The sequence below is a fragment of the Perca flavescens genome, chromosome 14 (genome assembly GCF_004354835.1).
Source record: "Perca flavescens isolate YP-PL-M2 chromosome 14, PFLA_1.0, whole genome shotgun sequence".
Taxonomy (NCBI): Eukaryota; Metazoa; Chordata; class Actinopteri; order Perciformes; family Percidae; genus Perca; species Perca flavescens.
This window is the reverse complement of record NC_041344.1, coordinates 25023618-25045987: the sequence shown is the minus strand read 5'-3', so window position 1 is coordinate 25045987 and position 22370 is coordinate 25023618. Positions and strand designations below refer to the sequence as shown.

General features: G+C 42.4%; 2 protein-coding genes across 2 annotated transcripts; one reads left to right on the top strand and one right to left on the bottom strand.

Annotated features, from left to right (window-relative positions):
- Positions 1-3980: 3980 nt before the first annotated feature.
- On the bottom strand, positions 3981-9575 carry med10 (mediator complex subunit 10). Its single transcript, XM_028597550.1, has 4 exons — positions 9282-9575; positions 9109-9192; positions 6115-6217; positions 3981-4813 (listed from the first exon to the last, which is right to left on the bottom strand). Exons 1-4 carry the CDS (start codon positions 9401-9403, stop codon positions 4718-4720), a joined length of 405 nt encoding a protein of 134 aa, XP_028453351.1. The 5' UTR covers positions 9404-9575; the 3' UTR covers positions 3981-4717.
- A 1075-nt stretch (positions 9576-10650) lies between these two features.
- Positions 10651-21776, top strand: ube2ql1 (ubiquitin conjugating enzyme E2 QL1). Its single transcript, XM_028598039.1, has 3 exons — positions 10651-10888; positions 11598-12510; positions 21612-21776. The coding sequence occupies exons 2-3, from the start codon at positions 11803-11805 to the stop codon at positions 21741-21743; spliced, it is 840 nt and encodes a 279-aa protein (XP_028453840.1). The 5' UTR covers positions 10651-10888; positions 11598-11802; the 3' UTR covers positions 21744-21776.
- Positions 21777-22370: the final 594 nt, after the last annotated feature.

The following is a 22370-nucleotide window of genomic DNA, read 5'->3' as shown; positions in this document are numbered from 1 at the left end:
AATTAGCTTGTTATTGGATTGAAAGGGTGTCCTTGACCACGGCCGCTGTGACTCACTGCAGTGAGGATGTTCGTCATCAAGAGACAGAGAAGCGTTGTCAAAGGGTAAAAATAGGCTAGAAATGAGGAGCAGAGGAATAGAGGAGGCTGACAGCATCCGATAAATTATGCTCTGAGTAAAAAACTGAATTGTTTGCATTCTCACTGAAGGAATATATTAACACGTCAGTTCGTCTTAATGCCGTCAGACTCAAGCACCACAGTCATCACAGGACATAAGAAGGGAAGTGGACAAATGAAATGTATTGCTACTGCTTTTGGCCACAGATGCTTAATAATGGTGGTGCATCATGCTGCTTGTGCATGGTGTTCGCTCACTTTTTGGGCCTGTTTAAGTTGACCACATTTTGGATTGGGTCTAATTAACTCTCGGCCCATTTTGGCTCAGGTCTTTTGTTGTAAAATAATTGAAATGAACTGCGTTCATAAACCGCTTTTATCCAAAGCATCTACAAATACTTTAATAGTAGCACTGAATGAACATGGGAATTAAGTGTTGAACACAAAAGAAAGGTACCTGCACGCTGGAATCGCATCTCCCTTAAGCTTTTTTAAGCAAACTGAATAAAGCTTTCTTTTATTTAGTTTTTTTGTATCTACCACCTATCCCACAAAGGTTTTGGAGATGTGCACAAAACTGTCCTTGCCAAAAGAAATTCTCAACAAGAAAAGTCTGTGTGCTAATTGCATAATTTGCATAAAAATGTGCCCGCAGTTCAGAATAGTTTGACATTTTGGGAAATATGCCTATTCGCTTTCTTGAAGAGTTAGACAAGAAGACTGATACCACACTTGGGCTTGTATCGTAAATATGAAGCTGCAGCCAGTTAGCTTAGCACAAAAACTTGAAACGGAGGTAAACAGCTAGCCTGGCCCTGAACGAAGGTTTCGAAATCCACCTATATACCAGCACCTACTTTGCAAAAACCAAAGTTTAAAAATGGCTGTCACAACCCAACTCAATGCGGGACAAATGTGGGACAAAGGAGAGGAGACCAAACATGAGTTGTAACTAGTGATGGTCAAATGAAGCTTGGCGAACCAGTGTCTTTACTTTCTGAGCTCACTAGATGGTGCTCTCTGTTAAAAAAAAGGTTAAATGAATGGCAATTCAATGGCTTTTCGAACCCTTTGTTGAACAGACAGCACCATCTAGTGAGCTCAGAAAGTAAAGACACTGGTTCGCGAAGCTTCATTTGACCATCACTAGTTGTAACTAGTAACGAGTATTTTACATAACTAAAAGGGACTTTAGTAGCCTGGTTGACACCAGACCCTTCTCAGTTGTAACTGAGAGTGGGTCTGGGGAAGCTTCATTCACAGCCCATTTCCAAAGGGGCGTCACCAACGGACGCCGTTCAAATGCCTCTGGGCGCATTTGGATAGACCTAAAACCAATCAGGACGATGAAGGAGATGACGTATGCAGAGCAACGGAAAAACATCTCAACCAGCAAGCATGTTGCACTATCATCACCATGTAAAGCCCGCCTCAACGGTTGTGATTGGTGCCTCGATTTGGAAAAATTGGAAATGGGCTTGAATGGGCCTTTGGCCAGACTCAAATTTGCCGGAAGTTCATCAGGGTTTTCCCAGGCTAGGACTTTAGTGTTTTTTAATGGTGGGTTTGGCCTTGATATTTTCTGTCACGCTAGTAGATTTTCTCTGACCAATCAGTGGTCTGCAGCGTTTCAACTCCACCTTTTAGTATCGGCTCAGCTCGCTTGGAGGTGGTACCAAAAAAAAAGTACCAGGAACCAGGTACTACCCACAACCAACAAAGAGTGAGTTACGTTGTATGGAGCCGTGCCGTACCATGCAGTGGAACTGAAGCAATAGTCTTGCAGTTCCTGATGACCCGACTCTACCCATCAGGCACCTGGGGGCAGAGGCCTGCTCTGCTGACCTGGCACAGTGACTTCCTGGAGTAGGAACCTCTCTTAAAATCACAACAGGTCATTAGTACACTTCGGTTTTTGTACAGTTTCAAAAACAAAAAAAGTGTTAATTAGCAAGCTTTAAATGTGTTTCTAGGTCGATTTTGTTAACTTTGGACAAATCCAGGTTAGCTGTTTCCCTCCCTCTTTGTGCTAAGCTAAGCTAACCAGCTGCTAGCTATAGCTTTACATTTATTGTACAGACATGAGAATGGTATCAATCTTCTCATCTAAGTATATTGCCCAAAATGTCACTTTTATTCAAATATTCCTTTAAAAAGCAAGAATGAAAAGACTCCGATTTTAATATTCCACAGAAATATGATTAGACTGTACTAGTATTAACCAGGTGTAATTTAATGGAAAATATTAAGAAATTATAATGCTTACAGAACATGCAACATAAAAAGCAAGTTGAGAAACCAAATTCTTTGGATGCTAATATGGCATCTGAGACTCTCCTCCTCCCCCAATAAAAGATGGAAGCTGAGTCCTCACTAAACCACAGCGGACTAAACGAGGACGTGTGTCTGGAAATCCTCAGGGAGGAGTGACAGCGAGGGGAGAGGGCTGTCTGTCTTACTTTGCTGTATAGCTCACAAACCAATAACAGGGCTCATTTCCCTCCTTCTGTCCCAGAGGATCGGCCTCCAGGGTCAGAGGGGCGTGTCGCCCTGGTTTAGCCCCAGCAGGAGGAGGCGTGGTGGGCCGTAACCTGCCTGATAACGCAGTTCTGTCTGTTTCCAGAACATCTGTCCCTTCCTTACACACACACACACACACACACACACACACACACACACACGCACAGAGGCAGTGTATAGTTACAATGTGAGATGTTCCGGAGGAGACTAGAGCTGAGTGTGACCCTGAACGTTTCACTGATTCGTCATCATGTCTCAACACAACATGACATCATGACTTCGCATAAACATACACGCCCACTTTCCTAAAGCCAAGTGGCGTGTTATCTGTACGCATTTTGAGTTATCCGCGTGTATGTCTACGCTGTATACAGCGGATGTAAACATACATGCCACTTGGCGTGTTATCGCGTAAACATACACCCGTGTTATCTGTACGCATTTTGAGCGCAGACGGGTTGGCTTTAGTAAAAGAAGAAAGCTACGGTTGGGTTTAGGAAAAGAAGAACGGGGTTGGCTTTAGTAAAAGAAGAAAGCTACGGTTGGGTTTAGGAAATGTGACACGCGGGACACAATCCCCGGTCTCCTGGGTGAAAGTCCTGCGTTTGACCCGATCAACCTCCCTAGGCGGATTTTCGCTCTTTCATACTACTCGCTGCGGCGTCAATTCACATGCAATCGTGAGGTAATGTTAGGGTTAGTAATGTAAGTCAATGGAGGCCAAACAGCGTTGATAAACGGAGTATGCGTCTTGATAACATGCCAAAAAAGGCATACGAATTGGCGTGTCATACATACGCCACTTCATGACCTCAGTCTGCTCAGCAGGTGGCCAACTAACACATGTACAGTAGCCATGTTGCAGTTCTTTATTTTGATTATCTTGTTTCATGGGATTTCAAAAATTACATTTTCTTTTTAAATATTGTATTTTGTTATTTTGAATATATATATTTCGCACCAGGAAGGAAAAATAAAAATATAGTAGTGAATATACTCAAATAGAAGTATTATTTCAGCAGTTGTCAGTGGTGATATTCTTTAGTATTTTTTCAGCTAAAATTATATTTTAGGGAATGGGATGTACAAATAATTGAAATTTAACTTAAAAGGTCAAATACTATAATGACATTTTATATTGGCATTAAAAGTAATCCACCCTAGTGGGCATAAGCCCAACCTAATGTGTACATCTACGTTTCTTACATAAAATACAAGATTTACTAGAGGTGATAGTATACCATTTGATTGTTGCCAGCAAATACTATTAATATACGATTCAAAGTGTTGCCAAAAATATTTTCTTTTTATTATTGTAATGAAACAATGTCAAAACACACCATCAGTCCAACAAGGATCATTTTTAATAACAAAAATGATAAAACAAACAAGTTACAAATAAAGAGTGGACTCATTTCTGACCATGTCGAGTGATCAGGCACAGAATTATCATCAAACAGCATTTGCATTCAATAATCATGGCCATTAGAAACCTGAGCTTGATACAAAATGTCATGAACTGTGTGTGTGGTACAAATGCATGTTGCGCAATGATTAGGAAGCATTACAAAAGGGTGTGTAAGAGTATAAATAGACTGTATGTACAACTGATGGGAGTAAATTCCTTAATGCAGAATCAGACCTGTGCCTTGCAGCGCCTGGATATTTCCTCCTGTACAGTTGGGAGTCGTAGAAACTGTCTCTGCTGCCGACTGCCCATGCATCAACAGGGACGTTACAAACAAATGTGTCTCCTGGCAACATAACAACCCAGTGCTGAACATTGTTTGTATCCCCTCTCTACTCCTCCCATACACTTGCTATTGATTTGCATTTCTTTAAATTAGGTTTAAATGTAAAGAAAGGAGAGGACTGGCTGAGTAAGGGTGCTGCTGAGCAGAAATTAAAAGAAAAAATTTCTTTGTCAGCAACAGCGTTGCAATATTTATGAAAAAGAATAATGGGTTATCATCCTATGCTGCGGGCGACCGCAGAGGAACCTGTTTGGTCAAGCTCCATCCAGGCTTTCATTTCAAGGGTCACAGGTTGCAGGTCAGGGGTCATCAGTGCAGCTGTCACTAGGAAGGGGCATCTTCTCCATGTATAGCCTTATAGTTCACCATCTCCTCTGGAAAGACTTTGCTGAGCTCGGAGATTAGAAGACTCTTGAATTTCTGTAATAGAAGACAGTAGAGGTCGGTTTATTGCTGATTCATAACTACTTTTCATTTGATGTAGAAGAAAATAAACATATTTGTGTTTTTGTCTAAGACATAGAAGTCTCACTTTGCCAGGTCTGGCTAGTCCACACAGAACATTCCGAGATGAGAAAAATTATTTATTGGCATTTCTTTAAACCCATCACAATCGTCTCGGGCGGCGCCAAGCACCGGGCAGAGCCAGGGTGCCGCTGCAAAATAGCCTCGGGAAGGAACTTGTTTTAGTGGAACATGTGTACGCTCAAAGGTTGTTTTAAGGGGACTACACACCGAGCCGATAATCGTCCGTTGGACAGTCTGGCGAGGTCAGTGACTCGAGTGTGTTCCGTGTGTTCCGTGCCGTCGTCCGTCCGAGGGCCGATTTGACATGTATAAATCGGCGGGGCGGGCACTGCCGGCAGTTGGGACTCAACCCGGAAACGGGGAGCGGAATGAGCGTGACTAGAGTCTCTCAAAATCTGACAAATTTTTTTTAAACTGACCTTTGTCGATCTGAAATGAAGACAGATTCAGCCGCTGCGTGGCCTATTTCTAAATGTTTTCAGAAACACGTTTCGGTGAACTATTTTAGTACAATATGAGATTGTGTATATACAGCCAGCTGTTGTTATGGAGACGTATTACGTCTTGTCGCTTCGGTGTGTTCCGAGGTACTGTTTTTGACTAATTCGGGGAGACTGATCAGCCCAACTGCCTTTTCTGCCGAGGGTCGGCCGTCTGGTTGGTGTCTCTGGGCCTTTAGACATGCAACAGAAAACTCAGATTGGACAGATAGTCTAGCTAGCTGTCTGGATTTACCCTGCAGAGATCTGAGGAGCAGTTAACCATAGTCCTCATAAATCCACTGGAGATTAAAATTCCAACACAAAGAAAGCAGAAGGTAACAGACACCCAGCTAAAAAGAGTGAAATCTGGCAGAAATTCCTGCAGGAACGGAGTGTTCCTGGAAGCGGAACATTGTGGATATAGACTAAGGACATAGTAACGGAAGACTTCATCAGACCAATATAAATCTGCCTTGTGCCCAATCACATCTGAATATAGAATACACATATCAAATATATGATATGTGGAGTAGAGCTTCTAGTACATGGCTCTTTGTATAATGATGATCCTTAAAAAGGGGACATTTTTATCTTTTAAGAAATGCCTGAAACAGCTTGGGAGCATTTAATCAGTGAAATAGTTTGTTGGCTGTGTTTCTTCTTGCAGTGCCATTGGTGGGGAATCTCAGTGGCCCTGCCACTATCTCTCACCGTCATGGTGTCGATCTTCCCTTTGACCTGCTCGTTCCTCGCCAAGGCTCTCTCCAGACATTCCTTGGTGTACAGCTGAGGGTTTCGCCCTTGGTCAATGTATCTACAAACACAAGGCACAATATCAGTCGAGGGAACCGTGATGAAGCTATGAAGCGCAGGAAAGGAATTATTAATTCCATCAGCTCAATTTGGTAACTTGGGCCTTCCTTCTTGGCAAAGGCACACGCCATAAAACGAGACTCCACATTTTTTTCTAAAATCACTTTGCGGTCACTTTTTGATTTGATGATTTACTTATTTCGGCAAAAATATTTAGCTTGCTTACTTTTTATTATTCCAGCAATCCTCCAAACAAAATACAGTACACTACGAAGAGTGGCAACACAAAAGGGTGAACCAATTCTTAAAGTTGAAAATGTTATTTTAGCAACAAGGCCATTCATAGTGCTTTACATCAAACACAAAAAGCTTTAAGACAAAGTGCAGAAGGAAGCGCACTACAAAAGTACAGTGCGACGGCATGCACGCGGGGTTATAATTAAACACCATTGTATAGTCTTTATTTTGTATTACTTTGTAATCGGCAAGTGCCTTTATTATTTCAAGTGTTAATTGTAAAAATGCATGTTATTTTTATGTGGCGCAACAACCCGTTCTCACTCCAAACTCGTAAAAAAGCGGACGCTCGGGCAGTGGCTGCAAAAAGCCCTTCAGCGCGAGTGTAGAACGCAGCGGGCAGAGCAGCAGCTACGCGGCGCTTGGCGATGACGTAGTATTAAGAGCGACTACGGTAGCGGGTCAAACAACACAGGACCTTCACCCAGGAGACCGGGGTTTGGGTCCCGCGTGTTACTGTTCCTAAACCCAACTGTTGCTTTCTTCTTTTCCTAAACCCAACTGTCACTTTCTTCTTTAACTAAACCCAACTGTCCCGTTCTTGTTCCACGTGTCACGAAAACGTACCTTTTATAAGCCCACCCACAATCTTTTCCTTAGCCTAACTGCGTCAAAAGTGACACCAATAGTCCCGACCCAGTGCGTTTAGATATGACGCTGAAGAAGACTTTTAGCATCAATAACAACGCCATATGGCTCCATATTTTACGCGATGGGAGTGAGAATGTGTTGGGTGCAACGGTATAAGCTGATCTCTGGAGTGGTATGCTGGTCAGTACAGTGGCATAAACAGATTCCCTGGCGGCTTATGGCGCTTACTACAGCGGCATACGCCGATCTATAGAGCGGTATGCCACTTGTGTTCCACCGGCACATAACTGTTTTTTGCTTGAGAGTTGTAGGCTACTGTCAGTGACAAGTCCTTTCCTATATCCTTGCCAATGTACCAAAAGTTAATATTACAACTAGCCTTAGCTAACATGGCTATTGTTAGCATAGCCACTGTAGCCAATCTGACTATTTATTAACAGAAAAGATAAGAGCAAACTTACGTTAAATAAAAGAATTGTATACGTTTCTTGCCCCAATTTTACGTAATTTCCTGAATCCAGGGGTGTAGCACAAAATTCTGGACCCTGAAGAAAGGCATTCTCTTAAGGCCTCTCCTCACATCCACAGCTATTCATTCAGGCATCTTTTTGGGCCCTCTTTACAGGAGGGCCCTGGGTAGTCAGTAGGGCTGGGTATCGTTAAAAGATTTTCGCTAACGGCACCAATACCAATACCGTGAATTTGATAGTGGTTCCTAAATGATACTTTTTGACACCAATTTTATATTTTAATTAAGACATTATTAGATCTTAGATCTGACGCTGATGAGATTTACTCCTTAGGTATTGAAATTGGGTATTGAATGACGAGGCATTTTTCGATACTCGATACTTTATAGGCAATTCGGTCGATGCCTAAAAAGTATTGAATTCGGTACTCAGTCTTAGTAATCAGTCCCATTTCCAGCCCCAGTCCGACACCCCTGGCTGCTGTGTCACATGGGTCTTTCTTACCACTGCCACACCTCTTTAGGAGACTGGCTTCAGGTCCTGAGTGTGTTGATTCCAATAGGAGAAGGAACCTAAGCACATATTAAGACTGATTCTTTCACCCCATAGTAGATATTGGACCCACAGATCTCTGGAACATTTGACACTAGAAATGGCATTTTTCCTATGCCGCTGTACCACTAGCGGCATACCATCAGCCATATTTCAATCTCGGCACTACTGAAAGTACATTCAAATACAAATAAAAACCAGTCATTAAAAAGCAAAGACAATAAAAAATAAAACCAAGCTAAAATAGAGAAAATAGGTACAAAATACAACAATAAAAAAGTTGCTGTGCGACGTAAGAAATTAATAAGGATATGAGTTAATTAAAGGCAGCGGTCAACCAGAAAACTTTGATTTAAAAGAACTGAGAGTTGCAGCAGACCTGCAGCTTTCTGGGAGTTTGTTCCAGATATGTGGCGCATAAAAACTGAACGCTGATTCTCCACGTTTAGTTGGGACTCTGGGGACAACAAGCAGACGACCTTTGAGGTCTGGATGGTTCATCATGTAGCAGCAGATCAGAAATGGATTTGGTACCCTAAGCCATTCACTGCTTTATAAACCAACAGTAGTATTTTGAAAGCAATTCTTTGACAGACAGGAAGCCAATGTAAAGACCTCAGAATTGTCACGAGATGCAATGTGATCCACGTTATTGTTATTATTATTATTATTATTATTATTATTATTATTATTATTATTATTATTATGTATGAGTATGCCGAATATGAAAGCGGCGCTCAACAATCCGGAATACAAGTTAAATGAGGCATGCAACATCACCACATGTGCGGACAAGGAATTAAACTATAAATCGTCACATTTTCGAAGAGGGTTTGGCGTGGTTTAACTTTAAGTATTCTCTCAGCACAACAAATGCGTGTAGCCACAGCAAGAAAGCAAGAAAGATTGTTACATAGTAGGTCCTAAAGCAGGCACAACATCATCATAGATGTAACGTTAACGTTAACGTCAGTGGACTCACTCAAAGACCTCCAGTGGTACGTTGATCTCATGAAGCTGTTGACGGCACTTCTCGATGTCTTGCAGTCCAGAGATCATGTAATTCCTCAGAAGAAAAAACAAACAGAACATGTCAACATCATGCTTATTTGCAGATTCGTGTCGTTATAACGTTCTCAAGCCAACATGACTCACAGCTTCTGGTTCAGTCCTGCCTGGCTGCTGGGCTGGAAGTCGCTGACGATGATTCCCAACTGTCGAATATTCTCGATAAATTTCTCCAGGTGCTCCTCCAGGTTATCAAATTTTTCAGCCATGTTGACCAACTGTTACTAAACTACTAAAAATGAACAGAAATGGCTCCGTTTGGAAGAATCTCTTTGTCAATTAATCGCTGTTGACTGTTCGCCTACGACTCTACGACAGTCATAGCCGAGGTGCTTTACGGCAATAAAATAGCCAATCGCTGTGGGCGCTGTTCGGCTACCTAGGCAACAACCAATGACAGTTTGTCGTTAACTAACGCACAAAGCCTTAAAGTGTCGTGCTGCGAGTTAGTGAGAAGCTTCTTTGTCAAAAACGTAAACTGAGTTGAGTTCATTAGTGCAGAGGAAGTACGGTGACTTGACTGCATCTGTACTGTCGCTATGCCAAATAGTGAGACTATATTATTTAATATGGAAATATGTGCCATATAAAAACAAAGAGGGATGTAGGCTATATCCTAATTCTCCAACGGACCTCTAAAATAAAGCTGAGCTCTGCTCCCAGTAACAATATCGGTGTAAACACAAATGCTGATTACATGGGGAGAAACGGGAGACTAAAAGTGAAAGTGAATGTCACTGACGTTGACATTACATTCCTCTGGCATGTTCTTTCTGCCTAGCATGTATTCCTTTAGGTTAACAGAGCAACACCAAACTACACAGATTTAGCCAGAATAAACCAGGTTCAAATATACTATCAACCTTCAAAATAAAAGTAGTATATTACATTTACATACAGCATATGGCACCTTGCACGGCCCAAGGGTTGATGTAGTCCCTAAATTTAAATATTTCGGAACGTTTTATGTGTGGAATAGAGTTTTACCACAATTGCTGGCCTTTAATAGTCTGTTTTTGATATAAAGTCCCCATTGATTAAAAAGTGTGCTATTTTTTTGTTAAACTGCTGTGGAACTGTTCTTAATGTTGTGCCATATTGTTTCATATTTCCATTAATTGTCTATTGGTGCATTGGGATTATTGGCTAGCGTAATGTGTGTGTGATTACTACCTTTTGCGAGGCTATTCATGTTCTATTTTACTCCATGTAGCCTAGCTTAAAAAATGTAGGTAGGCTGGGGTGTTTTATTGGAAAATGCAATAATTGAAAGTAGCTTAGAGTTGTTAGGTCCTTAGTGTAATTGCCAACCGGAATATGTCGATGCTGTAATTTCATATACAGCATTTCATCCATAAATAGGCTTACCTATCGGTGCTTGCTTTGCCTTGAATGTAACCTTAGGGCTTTTATTCTGAAATGACGTAGCCGTAATTGCAGCGCCTCACCGGTGAGAACAGACTGGCTGAAAAGGGTTACCGGGGGCTGGTTGGTCCTCGGCTGCATTAAAGCTGGAGCTGCCGTAGCTGCACACACACATCCAAGCGTTCCTTCTCTCCCTCACTGCAGCTCCCACCGACGGCAGGTCTACTGGATGGTGGAGCCATTTCTTCTTCTTAACACACAGCGGGATCGGTGTCCGGTCTACATAAGGGGATATAAAACGGACGTACTTCGAATTTCACCCGTCTACGGTAAGCACGGGCTACTGTCGGATTGCTGATCTAATGTTGGGTTTGTGTGGGCGGAAGATACCACATAAAGGCTGATATTCTTATGATAAGGATTGACAGTGTAGGATAGGCTATATGTAGCTTATGTTTTGGAAGCATATTATCTTATAGTGACTTAATCGGGTATGGCATTTTAATCCTCTATAATAATATATTCCGTATTTACTAACATCATATCGTGCATATAACCGTATTGCCTGTTTAAAGTGACATTGGTAATAGGTTATAATAGTAATGTGTTTCTATATTATTCCTATAGGCTACATAGTGTGTCTTTTGTAGCCTAATCATTGGTAAGATCATTTGCTATAACAACCTGGTGATGCATATGGTGTGTTTTTTTTCATTTTCCTTCCGTCAGCCTATATGTTTTTTTTTTATGATTTCCATATAGTGTATTTCTTTATCCTGAGTTTTTGTAGCTATGACATGATGATGCACCCTTCTGCTTAAATGTATTATAACATCACCTCAGTGCTTCTGCGTAATGTATCGTCCTATCATTGAACAACTGCAGTCACAGTCGTTCGGTACGCTTGTGGGGAGAAAAAAAAAAGGATTGAATTCCATCGATTTATTTAGACAAAACTAGTTTTATTTTTGGTGTTGTCTGTAAGAGAACGTTCATCTAAACTCGCATTTCTTTGTTGTTATACTGTTGTTTCTTTAGTCGAGCCGTGTCGGGATGATGCTCTGAGGAGAAAACTGCACAGGCTCCCCGGTTGTGTTCATCCTGAGGCTGCAGTGAACGGAGGGGGGGATTGCGGTACAATAATCAGCATCAAGGTCTTCTCTGTGAACGGGGACCGACTTCACAAGGGTGATTCTTGCCCCTGTGCGGGGGGATCGGCGGAGAAATAGATCTATAAAAAATTATGGCCACCCTACTGCGGAAGATCGGTCTGATCCGCCTGCACGACCGAGACACCGAGGACCCAAAGCACCATCAGGGCTCGCTAAAGGGGACCAAGGGGAACCAGAAAAACAACGCCAACAAACACTGTCAGACCGCCAACGAAACCAACATCCTGAGCACCCCGGAGATTAAGGCCAGGAAGCTGGACCAGCTCGGCAAGGACAAGCCGTCCGGCAAGGATAAGCAGGGCAAAGATGTTGCAAAGGAGAAGCAGCAGACGGGAGGAGGCGGGAGTAAAGCGACCAGTGCCTCCTCGATACCACCGCTGGCGCCTCACCGGCAACACTGCACCCAGGTCCGGACGCGGAGGCTGATGAAGGAGCTACAGGAGATCCGGAGGTTAGGGGACAACTTCATCACGGTGGAGCTGGTGGAGGACAACCTGTATGACTGGAACGTCAAGCTGCACCAGGTGGACAAGGACTCGGCGCTGTGGCAGGACATGAAGGAGACCAGCACCGAGTTCATACTGCTTAACGTCACCTTTCCCGACAATTTCCCCTTCTCGCCGCCGTTTATGCGGGTCCTGACGCCCCGGTTGGAGAACGGCTACGTGCTGGACGGCGGGGCCATATGCATGGAGCTGTTGACCCCCCGCGGGTGGTCCAGCGCCTACACGGTGGAAGCGGTCATGAGGCAGTTTGCGGCCAGCCTCGTAAAAGGACAGGTGAGGAGAGGAAGGGCTGGTGGGTGTTAGGGGGGGAGGGGGGTGGGGATATGCATGGCATATCATCAACCATACGGCTTATTAATCATCTCTAGTACATTTATTTTCAGCCATGACACGCATTGGGTATGAGCAATCCCATAAGGCATTCATGCGTAATTAACGCGTAAAACTGCTTTTACGCATGCACAACATATGTCCCCCATGGTGAGGCTTTTAGTCTAATAAGGAGGTTTAAAGCAGTATTTTGTTTAATGCAATTCAGGATGGAGAGGGGAATGAACATATGTTTTCAGTAATTTCATCTATTTTCAATGTTACTCAACTTGCAATCATCATTTTCTTGAAGTGTCATTTTTGGACACCAGTGGAGCGATCTCCCAAGACTGCATGTGTATAGGAAAATTCATGAAACAAGTGTATCCCACAGGAAATACGTCCAATCATTTTTATGTCTTCAAGAAAAAACTATAATTACAAGACAAAACTGTTCAGTAAAATGTATGTATTTGCTATATGTTTAGCCTATGTATAGCCTTTGTAAGCCTTTGTAAGCTATACTGTCATATCCCAGGCCTGTAATCTCCTCATTCCCCCTCCTCTGTGCTATGAGCAAACCCACGATTGTGAATATTATTAATCTTTATGTGACTTTACGGCAGCCATTTCATGAAGTGCAACCTCAGTATCTCCTTGATGCCAGCTCTTCCCTGCAATCCCGGTTTGCTCTCCTTTTATTGCCTCCATGAATCAACATCCTTTGACAACAAAGACCTGCTGCCATGCAATGGAACAGTCCTAATACAGTACAGGCTCTAATACAGTGCATATGCACTCCTATCAGATTATTCTAAAGGAGAAATAAGACAATTATTCAACACATGTGATGTGTGATGATGGAGAGAGACAGCAGGTATATCCTACCTACCAGCAGTCCTCAGACTGACTGGGTTATGTAATCCTGTCAAATCTGTTTTTCACATCCTCAGTGCACTGCAGCAGCAGCTCTGTAATTCCGATGGAAACAGCTGCATCTCCAAAAGCACTCCAGGCTATAATCGTTTAAACTCTGAATAGATTGTCTATTTTCCACCCAGATAAGAATCCCAATTTCCAATAGTGTTTCGAGGTGCTCACATTTGTGTCATATTTCCATTTCATCTGTAGAGTCTGCTTCTTTTTTTTTTCCTCACTGACTGTCTGACGTCAGCAGTATGACGACGCTGTGGCAGGATGAGACCTTACATAAACTGTCACTGGATTCTCCTGCCCAACCCCCCCCCAACCTTTAGTGCTCTGATGATATAACTGAACATTATTCCTGGGTCCTCTGTTGTCATTTAGCATATGTAACCATAGAGGTCATGCAAAAACTGTACCCACAGCAGAGAGAGAGAGAGAGAGAGAGGAAAGTGTGTGTGTGTGTGTGTGTGTGTGTGTGTGTGTGTGTGTGTGTGTGTGTGTGTGTGTGTGTTCATCTTGATTTGCTGCTTGAGGAGATGAGTTAGCAGCTCTGCATTGCTCCCTAATTATGGTGCAGTGTCTTCCCTCTCCAGTTTGCTAATGGAAACAATATTGATTAATTATTCCTGTGTGTGTGTGTGTGTGTGTGTGTGTGTGTGTGTGTGTGTGTGTGTGTGTCCGCACCTCTTTGTCTGCCTCTTTTGTGGATATGTGCCTACACAGGCACTTGCATGTGTTTCACGTCCTAATTTTCTGGGAGATGTGCTCATCTGTCATGCATCATGACAAACACAGAACTATATATAAACCTTAATACGCAGAATATATTTATTCGTCCTTGGGCACCGGTTCACTATGACAATAATGATGAGGCTTGTTTAGAAGCTCCCTACCTACCTATTTTTAGTGTGAGAGGATACACACGGTGACAGAGTGGTGAGGTGGAAGTCAACAGAGCTAAACACGTATTCACTCACAGCTGTGAGGGAACACAGATCCACACACACACACACACACACACACACACAATCAAACAAGTTGAGATGAAGTGACATTACTAAAGGTAATCACCAGTTCACCAGTCTGGCCATCAGGTACTTAACTATTAGTTTTAAGACAATCACTGGCACAGGGATCTGTCTTTTATGAAGACATGAATTAAGCCTCATAGGGCTGTGCAGGTGGTAGGCTAGTGTGGGCAAACTCAGCGTCATGTTCGATATATAGGTGTCTTTGTAGTGTGAGCCGATTGATAACCTGTCAATCACTCGTTCCCGCATTGACAATGTTTCATTCTTCAGACCTTCCTCGCGTATAACTCTTTGTGACGCAAGTAGCATTTTACAACAATTTTGATGATTAATTAATCCTTATGAATCACTTTTTAAGCAAAAATTCACAGTTGGTTCACTGGTTCAATCTTTGCATTTGTTATAATTTGCTACTATTTTCAATTTAATATGATTGAAAATACAATATTTTACTTAAATTCAGAAAGTCATTTTTTGCTAAAGAAACTTGCCTTGGGCTTTTTTTAAACTATTTTTAAAACTATTTTATAGACTAAACAATCAATGATGATTATAAAAACTATAATTGATTGATTGATTGATTGATTGATTGATTGATTGATGGTGAAAATAATTGTTTGTTGCAGTTATGGATCTAAATAAGGATAATACCTGACAAAACCAAATTGAGGTTGTGTACCAGCAATATAGTATCACTTTCATTAAGTTTGGGGACTCGCAAGAGACAGATAAAAAAATTGTCTAAATTGAAGCAGTATAGATATCCTGCCTTTCAGTCCCCAGTACTATGGGTTGAGCCTCAAAAAATCTGGATTCTACATTTCACATAATGCAACCAGATAGGGTTTTTCATAAGAACCACCAACTTTGAAATGCCCACTTCTCTCAAAAGCCACAACTCCAGTTTGTAATGCAGACTTTCTGTTAAAAATGTGTAGTGTCTGAGCCCAAGCCGAGATTACATCATCAGGGTTATTTTTTTTTTCTACTTTGGGAAGTTCCTTCAGAGCCACACAAGATACTGTTGAACTGCATAACTCACACAGAATTTACTGCGGGAAATTGGTGGAGTTCCCCTTTAAAGTTTCCTGTTTTCTGTGATGGATTTGATTGGTCATGGGTATACTGTACAAGGATGAATGACAGCATAGTGCTATGCTGTCTGTGTGCAGACAGAGGAAGCTAGACCAATGACACTAACTTAAAAAAAAACCTTCTATGACCCCGCGCTCAGTCCCACAGGGCTCTCCTTAATGATCTGATGAGGATGGTGATGACATTGATCCCTGTTTGTTTATCCCGACCCCGTTAAGCACGTCTGCTTTATGCAATCCCCCATCCCCCAGAGCTGCTTCCCAACATGCACTGGGGCCTTCCCTCCTCTGCCCATTGACTGATCGCCATTCACACGATTACCCAGCAGCCACTTTACACGAGTGTGTACCTCTCAACGAGCGAGCGCTTAGCTGAAATAGATAAACACTGACATGGCACTGTATAGGCCCGGGGCGCTCGCTCAGCTGAACCCGAAACACGCACACACTCACACTTACACACACACAATCACACTCTTTTGTTGGCCCATTCTTTTTTTTCTCACGAGCAGATATTACTTTCTCTCTCCGTCCATCTTCGGATGCATCACACCGAGCCATTCTTGTAGATGACTGCGAACACAATGGCGCTAATAATGCTCAATTTCACCTTTTCACGGTGAAGTCATAGACCTTTGTGGAGGCTTGTGCTTCAGTACACACATTCACAAGCATATTTTCACTCTTATTCACACACTCACTTCCTCTCTCCTCCTATTCTGCTCTGTCTCTCTCACACACTCAACCACTGGTTTCAGTGTAGGCATATGGAGATGGAGTCCATCTAAGCTGTCCACACACACACACACTCCCCCATGTTCCCCTCATAGGGAACACACCAATGTGAAATTGCCAGCTATTGTGCGTAAAAAATATTGACATCATGCACACTGTGATTGGTTTAATGACAACAAGATGAGGGTACATTCCTCCCTGCCATCTAACACCATGGTAATCACACCTCTTTAACAATGGCCAATTGCCATAACAATATCCAGGGCAGCGGCTGCCATTTTGAGGCCCGTAAAGACATGCATGATTATGAGGTTGCTTATGATTTATAAAGAGAACAACGTATCCCCGCTTTTCACCAATGCACTGTGACAGTAGCCAACCGGTGCATTATCTGTGTTTGTCAGCCTGGGTAATCTGTGTTTCAGGCCTCTGGCTCCACAGAGAGCCAAAGCAGGTTCCAGGCAACGCTGCTTAGGTGACACACGGTTGATTTGTTTTCCATTTTAAAGGCTGCGTGGATCAAAGCGATTCCCCCAGGAACGCTGCATATATCTATCTGAATGAGTCACTCACTGCGTCATTGAGTTGAGTTACTCAAAAACAAGTGAAAAACCCCTGCCGACGATGGTAAGGTTTTCTTGTTTCCAAGGTGCAAATCAACTTCCACAATCAAGTCATTGTCTTCATACCAGTCGTGTTGTAGCCATGTTCTGCCTGGTTTCAATTGTCTGACTTCATTCAAAGTGTTTCATGCATGAAATTAACTGACTTATCGTGGTGGACATTTGCAGGGGTTGATTTCAATACTGATTGAAGTACAAGTTGAAACAGCAGGACAGGCTATTCGAAATGTGTGCCTGTTGGAGAGAGACACAGAGACAAATTGGGAGGGAGAGAGTGCGAGTGTCACTAAGCTCCGTGGTGAATTGAGGCCAGTGTTGCTACAGGAGTTGAAACTGTAACCCTAATCTTTAGATCGTTCAACGTTATCACCTCATCTCCCTTTATCCCCTGCATCACTTTTGACCCGAAATAACCGAGCAAATGCGCAACAGGACATACTGATCTCATCCCTCAGATATCATGGGAGCAGAGAATTAACGCTGGACTATGTTTGATGTGTCTCATTGCATAGAGAGAAGCATGCAGTTCAAAATGTTTGGCCTATAAAATCCACTTCTTGTTAAAGGGACTGACTGGTGGCCGCTTTAAAACATAGAGCACTAATGCTTTCCCTAGGCTAATGTTAACATACGATACCGTTAACTTGTTTAATCTCTCTCTAAATCTTTTATTTGTGCTTTTCTTTCCTGGTGTTGAGACAAAAGTAGGGAAAATACAGTGGACCCAGGTGTCCACAAGACAGTGTTTTACATGGACACAATTGTCCAATGCGAAAAATACCCCCTATTCTAATTGTGCTTTTTAGTTCAAAACAACTCATTCATGTGGCCGGGTTGGCTCAGTTGGTAGAGCAGGCGCACGTTAACGGTACATAGAGGTTTATGCCTCAACGCACAGGTCCAGGGTTCAAGTCTGACCTGTGGTGATTTCCTGTTTGTCTTCCTCCTCTCTCTCTCTCTCCCCATTCTCCCCTATCTGTCCTGTCCATTAAAGGCAGGAAAGCCCCCCAAAAAAATCATTCATCACCTAATGTCTCCAAGAACTAAATATGAAATTCCCATGAAAAGCACTACTAAGGTGTGCATATAGTACCAAAGCCACTGTTAATCAGAAACAATAGTAAAAGAACAGCAGGAAAGAAAAAATTGAATAAAGTAGAAACCAAAAGCCCCATCACCCCCATTTCCTTAATCCAGGAAAAGGCAGATTGCTAATCTTATTGCAAATCAGTTCTTTGACCCCAAACCTTGAAAGAATTCTACAATCTATTTTTTTTTCAAAATACAACTCAGTTTTTTTTCAAGTATTAATTTACAGTATTGGCAAATAAGGCAGATTCACTTGTTTTACTTGTATCAAAGTAAAGGTATAAAAGACACTATCTTAATTAGCACTGATGCAAACTAGCAATGCATCCCGATCAGCCATTTTTCCAATTGCTGTACAAATAATCTAATAATAGTTTTAAAATGTTGGTTCAACAAATTACAAATAAATGTACACATTTACTTATTTTTTCTTACTAGCAATATCTAGCCATACCAATAGTTTGGATACAATTGGTTTTAGTTGAAATTTAGTTTGCGGTGTTGACAGCACTGAAAAATGTAATTGAAAAAAATCTAAAGCATTGTGTCTCTCCAGAAACATTGTCCCAGACCGGACTTAGCTCACTTCCCAAAATGTTGAACTATTCCTTTAAGCACCAGATGGAAAATGAAACAGATTGAAAAAAGTAGATCGATGCTGTCTTGTGTATCAGACATTAGCCCTGTTCACACCTGGCATTAACATGCATCTTGGCTGATCCAATCACAAGCGGACAGCTCTAAGTACAGGCGTGTTCACACCTGGCGGTAGAATGTGTCTCCACACGTGATGGGATTTCACTTCCCCACTTTATATGCAAATACACACATAATAATAACACATACAGCATTTCTGTTTGCAAAGACCAAATGCGGTGTTTGACCGGCAGATTGTAGCAATGGATTTCCTTTGCCTAGTCTACCGGAAATTAAGAAGAAGAAATCTCAGTCTATTCCCTGGGTCTATACCTTGGCATGTTCCAGGCAAACCAAGTCACCCAATATGTTTGACATACTGGTAATATATCTCTTAGGGCTTTTAAAAAATGATCAGACGTTGTGGCCAAAAGCCAGCTTACGTGATTTGAGAGCGCTACGCTTACGCAGAGGGAGTCAGTTGAGTAAGCGGTCCTTGAATGTGGCCGGGGACATACTTCACTTACACACTGCTAAATAAATGTGGCCACATGCAGCTCTGACCACCTGAATGTGGTATGAGTGATCGGATCTCCCATCCTCAATGCATCTTGATGCGTTCACAGTTTTACTTAGAGCTGTCCACTTGTGACCGGATCACCCAAGACCCATGTTAATGCCGGGTGTGAACAGGGTCATTGTGTCACTACATAACAATGGATAACTCCCGGGTCCTCAACGGTGGAGCCAATGGCTCCATTTATCCAATGTTTTCCTCTTGAAAAAAAACTGGACAGGAGCATGTAGCTGCAGAACTAAGGTGCAGGCCATGGATGTCTGAAAATACGAGGGAATTTATCTGCACTGCACTGCAGCGTGCAGAGGAGCTCACCATCTAAAAGATTTCCATCGGTATAGGTTTCAGTGGAGCCGAGTGGCCTCAGTGCCATTTTCTCCCTGCCAAGAAATGCTCAGGGTAGAGGGAAGTGGTGCAGTGTTACAGGCCGTGTACAAACAAATACAGTAAAGTACCTGGCATATTATACAGCAGCAGGCTCATGTCCCAGTGAGTCGACTACAACAGAATGTTTGTTATAGCTGCAGTATGGCCAGAGATTTACTGTGCGCAGTCTGACCTGTTTGTCACAACCTTCCATTAGTGAGGTTTCTGTGACCCGGAGGTGATTTTTATAAATGAAATGATGCACTTCAAACATTAGTGGCATTCATATGAATCACACATGTTGTCATGGCTGCTGTGTATCAGAGCTGTGTTTTAATGTGAAGACGGTCGTTTCTTTTTTTTGATTCATCCTCCCACACACTCTTCTTTAGGGAAGACTTAGCACAGCCAGCAACAAAAGAATAAGCAGCTTTATATCGTCACACCCACTCCTCTTTTTCCATTTTTTTCTTCTTTTTTTTTGCCCCCCTGTCATCCCACGCTTATTATTATTAGCTCCAGTGTGTGAATGAGGGAGAGCTTTAGGAAGGTGGTGTCTCTGTGTGAGATGCTTTTCACACTGAGCTCAAGAGGGTCACATGCTCATATGTTTATTTTTATGTCATATTTACAACCCTTTCATTATTTACTACAGCGTTTGGTTCTGGTCTCTACTTATCTCCCCATTGCCCAGTGTTGTGGAGGGTATATTTTCACTTCTAACTGGACCTGACGTCTTAAAAGACCATCTCCTGACTTTGACTTTAAACATTGATCTAATTTTGGTCAACCTGCACTCAGACCACTTGTCCTGTCAACATCTCCCTGCGACAGTGCACTCACCAGTGAGGTCATCCATGTGCACGTGTGGGCTGTGTCTGTGTCGTTCTATATTTTGTCTGGAAAGACTTGTTTCTTTTTTTTTCCAGAATGAGCTTGACAAGACCACTGACAATCCTGAGCAAGAGAGACATATTTTTCTTTTGATCTGACAGCGCATATTCAGATCAGACAAATATTATTTAGACAGGTTTTTTTATTTATTTTTTATTTAACACAATGATATTCTTCTTTGATCAGACAGACATATTCAGATCAGACAAATATTATTTTGACAGTTTTTTATTTATTTTTATTTCACACAATGATATTCTTCGTTGTCCTAGAAAGCTAAATCAATGTCAAAATGCAAAAAGACATATAGAAAATCAAGAATATCTTTCCTCCTACTTAAAATCCGGATTGCAGTTCTCTGTTGCGATGACTTTATATGATCTTTGGGTTTTGGGAACGTTAATCAGATAAAATGAGACTTTTGAAGACATCACCATGACCTTTTGATTATTGCGATGGCTTATTTTTCACCACAGGCCAAACAGAAAAGTGAAAGACAGATAAATCAATAATGACTTATTAATTTCCTGTAAGTCAGATGAGAAGATTGATAAATGAAATAGGTTACGACCAGCAGGCAGGGGGAAACAGCTACATAGCAAATCTGCCTACCAGCACCGCTAAAGCTCCGCAATTAACACGTTATATCTTGGTTCTTTTAATCCGTACAAAAAATGAAATGCACAAACAAATATTTTGATTATAAATTTACATGTATAACTCTTCGCCGGAAAGCGGAAAAAAACGTCCCAAAATATCAAACTATTGCTTAAAAAAAAACATGTTTGTAGGAAGTAAACTCCCAAAATCCCCAGAGACTTTATGAAAGACCTTGCTGTCCTTAATATTAGCTACACCTCTGTCGTGGTGTCCCCCACTGTATGCAATTGAGATGACGTCTTTATCAAACAAAGTATGAATGTGTGTAGACCCCAATAAGAGTCTTGAAGAAGTGAAGCAACGGGTCAGTCTGTCCCATTAGCGGGACAGTGTGATGCCTTCTCTATTGTGTACATTCCACACAATCCTAACCTCATCTCCCTCTCTCTCTTTCACCCTTCCCTTCTCTCTGTATCTGTGTCTTCCCTCGCAGGGCCGTATATGTAGGAAAGCAGGGAAGTCTAAGAAAGCGTTCAGCCGTAAGGAAGCCGAGGCCACCTTCAAGTCCCTGGTGAAGACCCACGAGAAGTACGGCTGGGTGTCCCCGCCTGTGTCCGACGGCTGAGTGCTCCGCCGCCGACCCTCCGACACCCCCCCACCCCCCGACCCCCCGACCCCCGCGCTAGCCCAGCTAGCCCCGACACGCAAAACGACACACCACGCTAACTCAACAATCTCCAATCTTCACCTTTTGCTGTTTTACTCAATTATTTTTTTTAATTTTTTTTTTTTTTTTTTTTTGGGGTGTCTGTGTTATTATTTTTTAAGGGAATTTGTTTTAGTCCTTATCTCCACCAAAACTCTCAGAGAGCAGGCAGATCATCGCCACTCCTCCACCAAGAAGAGACTTTCGTTCCCCTCCCTCTCGCCCACGGAGATTCTTTCCCCAATTTTGGAAAGACCTGAGAGGGGGGAGGTGTGTGTGTGTGTGTGTGTGTGTGTGTGTGTTTGTCACTCACTTGGATATCAGTTGGGGGAGTGTGTGCCTGTGCATTGGAGTGTGCGTTACTATCGGTGGATTTCTTTTTGTGATTTTATTTTTTATTTTTTGTCGTAACGCACACCCATGAACGTACAGGATAAATCGGACAGTGTGGACTTTTCCACCCATGTGAAAGACTACTGAATGAAGAAGACTCATCCCAGTCTCCTGTCCTCGCCATCCCATCCTCTCCCTCTCTTCCCATCCCTC

What these genes read in the sequence shown, in the direction of transcription:
- med10 (XM_028597550.1), bottom strand. Translation starts at nt 9,403, where the DNA reads ATGGCTGAAAAATTTGATAACCTGGAGGAGCACCTGGAGAAATTTATC. An exon ending in GTACCACTGGAGGTCTTTGA is followed by an intron (nt 6,218 to 9,108) that starts GTGAGTCCACTG and finishes TTGTGTTTGTAG; the next exon opens with ATACATTGACCAAGGGCGAA. An exon ending in GGAAGATCGACACCATGACG is followed by an intron (nt 4,814 to 6,114) that starts GTGAGAGATAGT and finishes CTTCTATTACAG; the next exon opens with AAATTCAAGAGTCTTCTAAT.
- ube2ql1 (XM_028598039.1), top strand. Translation starts at nt 11,803, where the DNA reads ATGGCCACCCTACTGCGGAAGATCGGTCTGATCCGCCTGCACGACCGA. An exon ending in CCAGCCTCGTAAAAGGACAG is followed by an intron (nt 12,511 to 21,611) that starts GTGAGGAGAGGA and finishes CTTCCCTCGCAG; the next exon opens with GGCCGTATATGTAGGAAAGC.